We start from the raw sequence: 13663 nt of genomic DNA, 5'->3' as shown, positions 1-13663 counted from the left end.
ACATATCACTAAGAAATTAGATTAAGTGGGGTAATCAAATTTTCTTCTTTGAAGGGCAGTTTCAGTTACATTTCCATAAATGCTTTTTAAAAAGTGTGTAATAATTCCTATATGCAAACCATGTTTCTTCAGTTTCGATTTTTCTTAATGATTGTTTCATCTTCTCTATCTTTACTTTCACATTTATCCCTTTCATGTAAGACCATTAAACAAACACATACTACCATTTCTTAATGGGTCCTTAGGATGAAAGAGAAATTAAGGTCTTATTAGTTCACTAATTTTGTTACTTTCACACTTATGCCAGTAAACCAAAGAAAATAATAATGTGCCATTCAAAATCTAAAATCTTTACACACTTTGTGTTATTTATGACACCACCACTAATTATTGTCATAGTCTCTTTAAAAATCAATGTCAGAGTAGAACGTTAACCAAACTTACGGTCTGTGAGACTAGCAATCCCCGCAAGAGTAGTGATGGGGACATGGGGCATATCCCCATTCATCCTGAAGTTCTGGAATGGTGTTGCCTATGAAAGTACTTAGTTCAGGTGCCAGCTGTCATTACTTCCCATTTCCCAAACACTGCAACAAAAAACAGATAATTATTTGTAACAATATGTCAAATATATTACTACTAGGGAAATGCTTAAAAAATAAAATGTTCCGCTTTCTTGTATGCTCAAGCTATAATATATATAACAGTAACAGCCATCATGAATATAATATTTACTGTATGTTCACAATGCAAAGTGCTTTGTATGCAACAACACATTTAGTCCTCACAACAACGAAGTAAGGTAGGTACTACTTTTTCCTGCATTTTACTGATGAGAAAATTAATTTACAAGGAATTTCAAGTAATTTGTGGAACAAAGGTCAGAACCTAAACAATGTGGCTGTATTACTGGACAGGGATACTCAATTTTGACAAACACTATTTTCTTTTCCACATCATAGATACACAAAAATTTATCTTCAACTTGCCTTCCTGGTAAATAATGTGCACATTATTAAAAGATGAGTCTTCAAACAATAAAGGCTGGAGAGGGTGTGGAGAAAAGAGAACCCTCTTGCACTGTTGGTGGAAATGTAAATTGATACAGCCACTATGGAAGACAGTATGGAGATTCCTTAAAAAACTAGGAATAATACCACCAAATGACCCAGCAATCCCATTCCTAGGCATATACCCTGAGGAAACCAAAATCGAAAAAGACACATGTACCCCAATGTTCACTGCAGCACTACTTACAATAGCTAGAACACGGAAGCAACCTAGATGTCCATTGACAGATGAATGGATAAAGTTGTGGTACATATACACAATGGAGTATTTGTCATAAAAAGGAACACATTTGAGTCAGTTCTAATGAGGTGGATGAACCAAGAGCCTACTACTCAGAGTGAAGAAAGTCAGAAAGAGAAAAGTATTGCATAGTAACGCATATATATGGAATCTAATAAGATGGTACTGATGAATTTACTTGCAGGGCAGCAGTGGAGAAACAGACATAGAGAACAGACTTATGGACATGGTGAGAGGGGAGGAGAGGGTGAGATGTCTAGAGAGAGTAACATGGAAACCTACATTACCATATGCAAAATAGATAGCCAATGGGAATCTGCTGTGTGTCTCAGAGAACTTAAACAGGGGCTCTGAATCAACCTAGAGGGGTGGGATGGGGAGGGAGATTGAAGAGGGAGGGGACACAGGCACACCTAACGCTGATTCATGCTGATGTTTGACAGAAAACAACAAAATTCTGTAAAGCAATTATCCTTGAATTTAAAAATAAATACATTTTTTAAAAAGATGTGTCTTTATTAAATAGCTTCATAAACAGCAAACAAAAAGAGTCTGCTCTACATCAATTATCTAAGATATAGTGCTGAAATAGAAAGCTGAATTGTAATTTTTAAACAGTTTAAATATTTCTCTTTTTTTAAGAGAAGCTAGTCAGTAACCTTCAGGAGAACCTCTGAGTTTTTTGAGTTATAATCTTCAAAACAGTGTAACGATATAACATTAATAACTCCCCTTACTCATACATCTTAATTCAACTTTTAAAACTTAAGTTTTTTCTTAAAAATAGTGAAAGTATGTAAGTAGGTAAAAATAAGAATTTTCTTTTTCCTCACTTTCATTATAAATATACTGACGAAAGATCTTAAAACATATATGTATGATTACTTCTGATGAATGTCTGACATAAAACTTGCTAGTAGCAGTTCATTGGAGGGAAAAGGCATAAGAAATAGTATAGGGAAGATATAATTACTACTGGCTATCCTTTTTTAGTAATGAAAAATTGGCAGGAATGATAACATTTATTCAGCACCTACTATATAATTAAAACTGATATATAAAACACTTTAAATGTACTCTCATTCAACTTTTATATAAACCTGAGGTACTAACACTCCAGGTAAGTGAAGTCACTGATTGTTCCAACTCTTTGCAACCCCATGGACTGTAGCCTGCCAGGCTCCTCTGTCCATGAAATTCCCCAGGCAAGAATGCTGGAGTGGGCTGCCACTTCCTTCTCCAGGGGACTTTCTTGACTCAGGGATTGAACCCATGTCTCTGGCACTGCAGGCAGATTCTTTACTTTCTTTACTGTCTGAACCAACTGGGGGGAAGCCAGGGAAGCTCCTGAACTCAGGCATTTCTAATCTTATCTTACATTCTCAACCATATATGAAGGACATCAAACTGGGAGGTATCTACAATGCCATGACAGAAAGACAAACCAGTAAAAAAAGGTAAATGAAATGTTCCTCAGAGAAGCAAAATGCTTGTTTAAGGTCTCACAGCTTGTAAACTGACCTACAAAAGTTTGGATTTCTAGTTCAGTGTTCTTTATGCTATGCTGTCTTACAGGATTATATTATTTTGAATAAACCAACATTTTATATGTGTGGACTATTTAGCTAGTTAGCACTTTTCCTTCCTTGGTAATACTAATTTTTCCTTTTCTTTAATGAGGAAGGTGGGAGGGAGGGCTTAAAACTATTATATTTTTATTGTATCAGTTTATATTACACGTAATAGAATACGCTGCCTCAAATTCTTTTGGGAAATAGGTAGAATATAAATCCTAAGCAGCCAGGTAAGTAAATAAGCAAATCTATGTCATACTACATATAGTACAATATAATTTAAGATTGATTCCTGTATCACAAGATGATTTCCTATACAATGGGATCAGAAATGCAAAAATCAAACAATGGTCATTTTATTTCTTTCTAAATGAGGCTGAGGTCTTAAGGAACTATAACATTTAGATGTAGGTCTCAACTTTAGACCATAACACACTTGATGATATATCATCAATTGAATCTAAAATGTAAGAGAAAATGTTTTAATGTTAAATCACTGAAAAGTCCACAAGAGGGCACACTTTCAACTACTACAATATAAGAAAAGCCTGAATACACGAAGACTTCTACAGTAATATTAAATGATAAAAGTAATAGGTTTATCATTCATCTTCATTCTATTGCTTCTGCTATGTCACTTCAGTCATTTCCGACTCTTCGCGACCCCATGGACTGCACCCTACCAGGCTCCTCCGTTCATGGGATTTTCCTGGCAAGAGTACTGGAGTGGGATGCCATTGCCTTCTCCCCTTCGTCCTATTAGCTATTTGCAATTTGTCTGCTCTTAGAATCTTTTGAAAAGACTCTGGTTACTCTGATTTTTTTGTTTTGATGCCACAGTAAGTTTAGTAAATAGTAAACATCTATCATCTCATACAGATACAAAGAAATTTTCTTGTGATAAAACCTCTTAAGACCTATTTGCTTAACAACTTTCATATATAACACACAGCAGTGTTTAATTATGTTTATCATGTTGTACACATCTTTAGTACTTTATCTTGTAACTGGAAGTTTGTACCTTTTGACTACCTTCAATTTCCTAACCCCCCCATCACCCCCACTCCCCGCAATCCCAGCCTCTCTCTGATAACCACAAATCTGATCTTCTCTGAGTTTGCTTGTTTTTGAAGCGTAACTGATCTACAACACTGTTGGTTCCTAGTATACAACATAATGATTTGGTATTTCTATACATTTCAAAATGATCAACGTAGGAAGTCTAGTTACCATCATCACCACACAAAGATATTACATTATTATTTACTATATTCCCCATACTGTACATTTTATCCCTATGCTTCATCTATCTATTTCATAACTGGAAGTTTGTACCTCTTAATCTTTCTCACCTATTGCACTAGTCCCCCCCAACCATCTCCCCTCTGGCAACTACCTGTTTGTTCTCTGCATCTATAACTGTTTCTGCTTTCTTACGTTTGTTTATATGTTTTCCTTTTAGATTCCACATAGAAGTGAAATCATATGGTATCTGTTTTCACCTGACTTATTTCATTTAGAATAACACCCTCTAGGTCCATATGCGTTGTTGCAAAGGACAAGATTTCATCTACTTGCATGTTATCAGCCATAAAAAAGAATGTGTGTATGTGTGTGTGTGAGAATAGGTACATATCTACACTACATTATTTTTATCCATTCACCTATCAACGGACACTCGGGTTCCTTTCATACCTTGGTTATTGTAAATAATGTGATGAACACAGGGTATATGTATCTTTTCAAATTAGTGTTTTTGCTTTCTTTAGAGAAATACGCAGAAGTGGATTGTTTTGTACGGCACTTCTGTTTTTAACTTTTTGAGTAACCTCTACACTGTTTTCCACAGTGGCTGCACCAGTTTACATTCCCACAAACAGTGAATGAGAGTTCTTTTATCTGTTGACTTTTTGATAAAAGTCATTTTGATAGCTGTGAGGTGATTTCTCACTGTGATTTTTAATTGCATTTCTCTGATTAGTGATGTTGAGTATCTTTTCATGTGCCTGTTATCTTTAAGTCTTCTTTAGGAAAATACCTACCCAGGTCCTCCATCTGGCTATTTTGATCCTAATGTGACAAGTCCCTAGAAACAATGAATTCTTTAAGACAATTCAGTAAGAGAACAAATATGTTTCAGGTACTTTAGGAAATTATCCCAATTCAACAGCTTAAGATCATTACTTAAAGTACTGAAAAGAATAACTGAGAAAGAGTACATGCGTGCTTATGCTTAGTCGCTTCAGTAGTGTCCGACTCTCTCTGACCCTATGGACCATGGTTTGCCAGGCTCCTTTGTCCGTGAGATTCTCCAGGCAAGAATACTGGAGTGAGTTGCCATTTCCTTCTCCAAAGAGTACATAAAGATGTAAAAAAAAAAAAAAATCATGATTGCTCATGTATAATGCACATTAATGATCTCTATTCTGTGCTAACGCATTCAAAGAGGTCATTTCCAACAACCTTCTTCTCTCTCCTGTGCCATCAATTTTCCCTCTTATTGGATCATTCCAATCAGCATATAAACACCTATATGTTGGTAACTGCTACTATTCCCCAAAAACAAAATTAAAAAAACCCTTGTCTCATATATCCTCCATCAAACTGCTTCATTTTCTGCTTCCTTTCACAGCAAAATACTTCAGTTGTCCATATTCACCTCTAATTCTTCTACTTTCTCTTGAGATCACACTGGGTTTTTATTCTCATGATTTCACCGGAAGTCTTACCATGGTTAGTAATGGCATGAATCTACATTGTTAGGTGCAATGGACAAAACTCCTATTTCATTATTTGACCCAGCATTCAACAGAGGTGATTAATCTTCTGTTTGCACAATTCTGTTTTCCAGAACAACATGTTCTTTTGGATTTTCCTCACAGGACAGGCCACTCCTAAATCTTATTTTGGTTCCTTCTCATCTTCCTGTTATACCTATACTGTTAATCTCATCTGATCTCAAGATTTTGAAATAGCACCTGTATGCTGATAACTCTAAAATTTATATCTCCTACTGTGACTTCTCCCCACATACAATACACTCAATCCAACTACCTACTCAATATCTCTGCTTTGAAAAAGCTGGCTTGAAACTAACCTTAAAAAAAGGCATTAGGTCCCATCACTTCATAGCAAACAGATGGGGGGAAAGTGGAAACAGTGACAGATTTTATTTTCCTGGGCTCCGAAGTCACTGTAGACAGTGACTGCAGCCATGAAATTAAAAGATGCCTGCTCCTTAGAAGAAAGCCATGACAAACAGTGTATTAAAAGCCGGAGACATCACTTTGCTGAAAAAGGTCCATGTAGTCAAAGATACGATTTTTCCATAGCCATGTATGGATGTGAGAGTAAGTCCATAAAGAAAGAAGGCTGAGCACCAAAGAATTGTTGCCTTCAAACTGTGGTGTTGGAGAAAACTCTAGAGTCCACTGGACTGCAAGATCAAACTAGTCAATATCAAAGGAAATCAACCCTGCATACTAATAAGAAGGACTAATGCTAAAGCTCCAATACTTTGGCCACCTGACGCAAAGAGCCAACTCACTGGAAAAAGACTCTGATATGGGGGAAATTGAAGGCAAAAGAAGGACAGGATGAGATGGCTGGATGGCATCATCAACTCAATGGACACGAGTTTGAGCAAAGCCCAGGAGATAGTGAAGGACAGAGGAGTTTGGTGTGCTGCAGTCCATGGGGTTGCAAACAGTTGGACTCGAGTTAGCGAGTGAAGTGCAGGTCTAGAGTAGAGGTTGGTAATCTTATTACTGACATCTGAGAACGTTAATTATATGCTTTAGATAAAAGTTCTTTATTAGATACTATTTGCAAATATTTTATCCTTATCTTTTGCCTTTTCATTCTCTTAACAATATCTTTTGAACTTTTTATGAAGTCCAACTTAGCAGTATGTTTTTTTATGATGGTGGTGGTGGGGTGTGACTACAAAGAGACATACAGAAAGTTTTTGGTGTGATGAAAATGTTCTGTATCATGGAGGGATGATATGAGTATACCCAAGATTTCTATTTTTCAATATATATATTACCAAATTCCAAAATACTACATAAGTAATAATACTGCTACTAATAATTTAGCAGTGGTTACAGAATGAGTGGAGGTATAGATGAAATTAAAATGACAGCATATTGATTACTGTTGAAGCTAAGTGATGGACATTAGGCATTCATTACACTCTCCTGTTTACCTTTCATGTCCTTAAAGTCTTACATAATAAACAGCCTGTTTCATATGTACCTTGCTTTTTCTTTTTTAAAATTTCTTTGGAGTAATTTAAAATGTGTTAACTTTCACGTTTTACTTTAATTAAGGGAAATTTTTTGTTGGGTACAAAATATCATCTTATATTTAGGTTAGGATTAAGTAAAGCCTTTCTTTTAACAGACCTATTACTGCTAAACCATGTGATATGAAGTGAATGTTTCTATCTCCCCCCCACCCCATTTGTATATGGAACCCTAATCCCAGTATGATGGCATCAATATTTGAAAGTGGGGTTCATGAGAGGTGATTAGGTCACGAGGGTGAAATTCTCACCAATAGGATTAAAGTCCCTAGGAAAGAGACTTCAAAGAGCTCCTTTGATCCTTCCACCATGTGAAGACACAGCAAGAATATGGCCATCTATGAACCAGAAAGTGGGTTCTCACAAGACACTGAATCTGCCAGGACCTTTATTTTGGACTTCCCAGCCTCCAGAACTGTAAGAAATATTTCTGCTGTTTATAAGCCACTCAGTCTATGGTTGTTGTTGAAGTTGCTAAGTCATGTCCGACTCCTTGTGACCCAGGGACTGCAGCACGCCAGGCTTCCCTGTCCTTCACTATTTGCTGAAGTTCATGTCCATCAAGTCGGTGATGCTATTCTTTTATAAGAGACTGAATGGTAACACATCATGTTTCCCTCAGGCTTTATTTCTGTAATTGGTATTAAAAAAAATACAAGAATTTAAGAGATCCAAATATAATAATTAAATAGTGTAACTTATGAATGTGAAATAACCATATTGGGATAATTTTCAGGGAAAATAACCTTGTAAAAAGTCAATTAAGACTAGTAACAAACAACTCCTTAGTAAGGAGCTAAACTTCAAAATTATTTTAAATAGTCTGATTTATAGGAAAAGAAATAATAAAAACAGAGAAAAACAATTTCTTACTCACATTATCTATAGTGCTTAGTCACTCAGTCGTTTCTGACTCTTTGTGACCCCCATGGGCTGTAGCCTGCCAGGAAGCCACCAGGGAAGCCCACATTATCTACAGTAACCTTTTTAATAATTTCCACTAGATCCTTCCCACTATGCTATTTTATAGGATATAAATATGTAAATTGGGCTTTCCTGGTCACTCAGATGGTGAAGAATCTGCCTGCAATGCAGGAGACCTGGGTTTGATCCCTGCGTCGGGAAGATCCCCTGGAGAAAGGAATGGCGGGCTACCCACTCCAGTATTCTTGCCTGGAGAACTCCATGGACCAAGGTTAAGCATGTTATTTTTAAAATTTAATAAGCTAATATTCAATGAACTAATCATAAAATGCAGATTTTCATAATATCAAATGGCATATCCTTTCTATACATAAAATGAAAAAATACTTAGCTGTTTTAAATTCTGTCATTATCGGTCAACCTATTAAGAAAAATGGGTTTCTAAATTTTAAGTGAAGTTTCCGATTTATACGATTAGTTCCACAAAAGTAAAGTTACTATGAAACACAGATTATTAAAAAGAAAACATTTCTCTATAAAATATAAAACATTAACTATATCCTGAGCTAGAAGGTTAATAGGAATACAAAATGTAAAAAGATAAAAGGATTCTGTGTGTTACAAAGCAGCAGCCCCCAACCTTTTTGGCAACAGGCACCAGTTTCATGGAACACAATTTTTCCATGGACTCGGGAGAGAGGGGATGGTTTGGGGATGATTCATGCACATTACATTTATTGTGCCCTTTATTTATATTACTATTAGTATCAGTTCCTATCAGATCATCAAGCATTAGATCCCGAAGCTTGGGGACCCCTGTTACAGAGGACTGTCATGGTTGTTTACAAAATCTAGGAAAACTGATGGGGATAGGGGAGGTGTGCAGAAAAGAGGGATTAAAAAAATAGTTTTCTCAAATAGTATTTTGACACAAATCAATATCACAAATAAACACAAAAGCAAACTAAACTTAAAATGGAACTGAAACACTTTCAATTTTAATCAGAACATTGAATTGCCTGGAGTTGAGGAAGCAGTTTGGCTTCTCTTTACCAGTACCTGATAATATTACGTATGCTCATCAACAGGTAATGAAATTTTTAAGTGACTCATCTCCTTTTACTTGATGATCTGATTTCTTGATTTTTAAAACATTAAATCTTACGTATTCACCATCATGCATTTAGCACCTACCACCTAGAATAGGATCTGACAGTGGGTTTTGAGCATAATGTGGTTTTTAAAAAAAAAACACCCCAAACATGGTTAATATCCTCATAGAGCTTAAAGAATCCATTAGCAGTGATATTATGAATAATCACCATGTAACAGATGATCACATATTTTGATAAACTTCACAACAATAATAATGGATGATACTTAGCATCTACTATACACCTGGAATTGTTCTAAGGGGTTTACATGTTTAATTTCATATTAATTTATATTTAGTTCATCTTTACATATTTGAATTCAGTTAATCCTTATCCTATTTAACAGGGAGTATTATTAACTTAAGACAATAAAACCTGGGGCATATAAATTTAAGTAATTTGTCCAAGGTCTGATTCGAGAGTCCCTGATCTTAATATTTTGGAGTCCTTGCTCTTTTCTAAATGAAAAGAACTGGGCACTTTGAGAGACAAAAAGACTGCAACCAAGTTTATAGTGAAGGGTGGACAGTAACAATGTCTCATTAAGAAGTCTCATTAATATGAGTTAGACAGGAAAAAGGCAAAGAAGAAATGGGAACAGGGTGAGGGTGGTGAATGGCATGCTCAAGTCCCTACAGAAGGACAGAGCCAAGCACAAAGGAAAGGGGGATTATGTCGCTGTACACAATGATGGACTGATACAAGACTAAGGAGAAAAGGTACATATAAATTAGATCATACCTAGCCTAACAGACCAGGTCAAGGCACTTTTGATGTTAAACCATGCCACTTAAAAAAAAAAAAAAAGACCCTGATGCTGGGCTGGATTAAAGGCAGGAGGAGAAAGGGATGACAGATGAGATGGTTGGATGGCATCACCGACTCGATGGACATTGAGTTTGAGCAAGCTCTGGGAGTTGGTGATGGACAGGGAAGCCTGGCATGTTACATATAGTCCATGGGGTTGCAAAGAGTCGGACACGTCTGAGCAACTGAACTGAACTGGCCATTTACAAACATACCTTAGTTACTGAATTCAGCAACTGTAGTTCCTTAATTTTTTGAATTCTTTTCTCTATTTTCATAGAGACTCTATATTCTCCTTAAAGATACTAACTTGAATTCAGTTCACTGTGTTTACAAAATTAGGCATGGATTTAAAAGACTAGAAGGGAAAATGGTTTGTCACAAATACAGTTTTTCTACTAGTCATGTCAGATGTGAGAGAGTTAAGCCATAAAAAAGGTTGAGTGTTGAAGAAGTGATACTTTCAAATTTTGGTGCTGGAGAAGACTCTTGAGAATCCCTTGGACAGCAAGGAGATCAAACCAGTCAATCCTATAGGAAATCAACCCTGAATATTCATTGGAAGGACTGATGCTGAAGCTGAGCCTCCAATACTTTGGCCACCTGATCTGAAGAGCTGCACTGGAAAAGACCCTGATACTGGGAAAGACTGAAGGGAGCAGAAGAGGGTGACAGGATAAAATGGTTGGATGGTAGCACCAATTCAACGGACTAGAGTTTGAGAAAACTCTGGGAGATAGTGAAGACAGAGGAGCCTCGTGTGCTGCAGTCCATGGGGTTGCAAAGAGTTGGACATGACTTGCAGACTGAACAACACCAACAAACTATGAAAATTACTGCCTCAGAATAACTTTAAAACATAAAACTGAATGCTAAGTTAGAAAAACAAAACAAAAAGTAAAACCAAAAAATGTTTCTTGTATGAGATAAACTTATGTTCACGCAAAAACCTGCACATCAATGTTCACAGCAGCATTATCTGTAATAGCCAAAAACAGGAAACAACCCAAATGACCTTCAATGCATGAATGGCTAAACAAGTTGGTAGATCTACACCACAGAATGCTACTTAGCAATAAAAATGTACCAACTATTCATACATATAACAACTTGGATGAATCTCAAGGAAATTATACTGAGTGGAAAATGCCAATCTCAAAAATATATATTCTATGATCCCATTCATGGGATACTCTTGACATACCAACATGAGGATGAAAAGCTGATTGGTGGCTGCAGAACCTGGAGATGGGGAAGCAGGTGTTGCCTGTGAAGCGACAGGACAAAGAGGCAGCTCTCGTGGTGACAGAGCGGCTCTCTGTACTAAGCACAGGAGGGTGGGGGGGGTGGTGGTGTCACATGCGGCTAGTCGTCTGTGAGCTCATGCTCAGTCCCTCAGTCAAACGACGTTTACGATAAAACTATACAGAAATTCACACAAAGTGCATGCATAGCTGGCTAAATCTGAATAAACTAGATTGTACAAATGTCAATTTCCTGGTTTTGAAATTATAATACAATGTTACTTTTGTTGGAGGTTGGATTAATAAAGGTATACATGATATCCCCATACTTTTTTTTTTTTTGCAACTTCCTATGAATCTGAAATTATTTCAAAATAAAGAATCATTAAAAGCCAATTATAGTCTGTGGGTTCTAAACAATACCTAGTTCATTCACTTTATGGGCTTTTATTATTGAACCAAGTTAAAAGTTCTGATAGTTGATTTAGAAATTTTGCAAAGCAATTTATAGGCATAAAGTGTTTTTTTTTTTTTTTTTTTTTTAGTTTTTCCTGAAGGCTTCTTTTTAAAAAAATTTTCTTAGTTGAAGAGATAACTTTTAATTTTGATATAATTTCAAGCTTACAAAAAGTTAACAGAGTTACACAAAACTGCTATACAAGTACAAGAAACTGCCATAACTTTTCCCCAGATTCACCAACTGCTTACCTTTTGCCCTGTCTGCTTTACCTTTCACAATCCCTTCCTCCTCCTGTCCTTCTGTGTGTATTTGTGTATCTCCCTGAACTATTTCAGAGCAAGTTGGAGATATCAGAGTCCATTTCTTGCAATCCTTAATTATGTATTTCCTGGAAAAGTCAGTTTTCATTCCAATCCCAAACCAGTCAATCCTAAAGAAAATCAACCCTGAGTGTTCACTGGAAGGACTGATGCTGAAGCTGAAGCTCCAATACTGTGGCCAGCTGATGAGACGAGCCGACAAATTGGAAATGACCCTGATGCTGGGAAAGATTGAGGGTAGGAGGAGAAGAGGGCACCAACTCAATGGACATGACTTTGGCAGACTCCAGGAGACACTGAAAGACAGGGAGGGAAGCCTGGCGTGCTGCAGTCCATGGGATCACAGAGTCAGACACAACTGAGCAACAACAAATGTATTTCGTAAGAGCAAGAACATTTTCTTAGATAACAAGAAGACAATGAAAAAAACTATGAAATTTAACATTTATAAAATAATATCTAATCCCAGGTCCCTATTCTATCCACTGTCCCAATAATATTCTTTTTTAACTGTTTTTTCCCCTTGGTTCAGGAACCAACCTAAAGTCAAAAATAACATTCAGCTGTCATGACTTTAAGTCTTCTTGAATTTAGATTGTTTCCGGGTACTTTCTTTGCATTTACTGACTTGTTTGTATAATCCATAGATTTGGAACTCCAGTGATATATTTTTAGTAGGTATTATCATAGACTCCTAGTGCATTATAACAGGAAGCATCTGATACCAGTTTTTTGCTATTTTGATGATATTAACTTTGATCACTTGATTAATGCAGTGTGGGCCATGTTCTCTGTTATTAAGTTACCCGTCTGCAGTTTGTGGAGAGAGGCTTGTGTGAAGGAGACTACTAAATACCTAATTCCCACTGAACTTATACTACTTAATTTTAATACCATTAATGATTTTCTATCAATGTTTTATTTATTTATGGGCATCCTACTGTAACAGGACATTTCCCTTCCTCCTATTCATTCATGTCAGGATGGACTGGGCAATTTCTTTTTTAGTGAATGAGTTGCAATATATTATTATTATTTTGATGCCCCAAAATTTCCCAGATTTGGCTAGGGGCAGCTTCTTCAAACTGACTTTCTTGTCCTTCACTCCTATGTCCTATCACTCTTTAAGAGACTCCTTACTTTCCAGTGCAATAAGATATGCCAACCTCATCTCATACTATTCCTATCCCAACAGTGGAAACCAGCCTGAAGAAATCAGGGAGGTGCTCTGATTCTACTTAGTGGAGAATATTATTCAGAGACAGCACTAGTTGTGCTGTTACTGGTATATCATTGTAAGCCAAGCACATTAAATGAAAAAACAGAGAAGAGAAAATAAGTAAAACATGAGTTGCAAAACAATATGTGAAAAAAAATGTATAAATTTCAGAATCACATAATTTCATAGGCGAAAAATATCTCTGAGAAACAAACACCTATTTTATAGGCAAGAAAACCAAGACCTAGTGACGGTAGGTATGCTGAATATGGTCACAGAATAAATTATTAGCCAAAGTCAGCAAATTTTCATTTCGATATTCACCAAGTTTTGCTCTTATACTA

The 13663-nt window shown here is 36.3% G+C and overlaps 1 protein-coding gene across 3 annotated transcripts in view; it reads right to left on the bottom strand.

Moving 5' to 3' along the window:
* Positions 1-13663, bottom strand: part of NIPBL (NIPBL cohesin loading factor) — a 195787-nt gene that overhangs the window by 113996 nt on the left and 68128 nt on the right. For all 3 annotated transcript variants that reach the window (XM_020901635.2, XM_020901637.2, XM_070476591.1), the window contains exon 2: positions 445-587. In XM_020901635.2, the coding sequence (XP_020757294.1) occupies positions 445-508 (64 nt within the window). In that variant the 5' untranslated portion in view covers positions 509-587. The remainder of the gene's footprint in view (positions 1-444; positions 588-13663) is intronic.

The sequence above is a fragment of the Odocoileus virginianus genome, chromosome 14, assembly GCF_023699985.2.
Source record: "Odocoileus virginianus isolate 20LAN1187 ecotype Illinois chromosome 14, Ovbor_1.2, whole genome shotgun sequence".
Lineage (NCBI taxonomy): Eukaryota > Metazoa > Chordata > Mammalia > Artiodactyla > Cervidae > Odocoileus > Odocoileus virginianus.
This window is presented reverse-complemented; position numbering and strand designations above follow the sequence as displayed.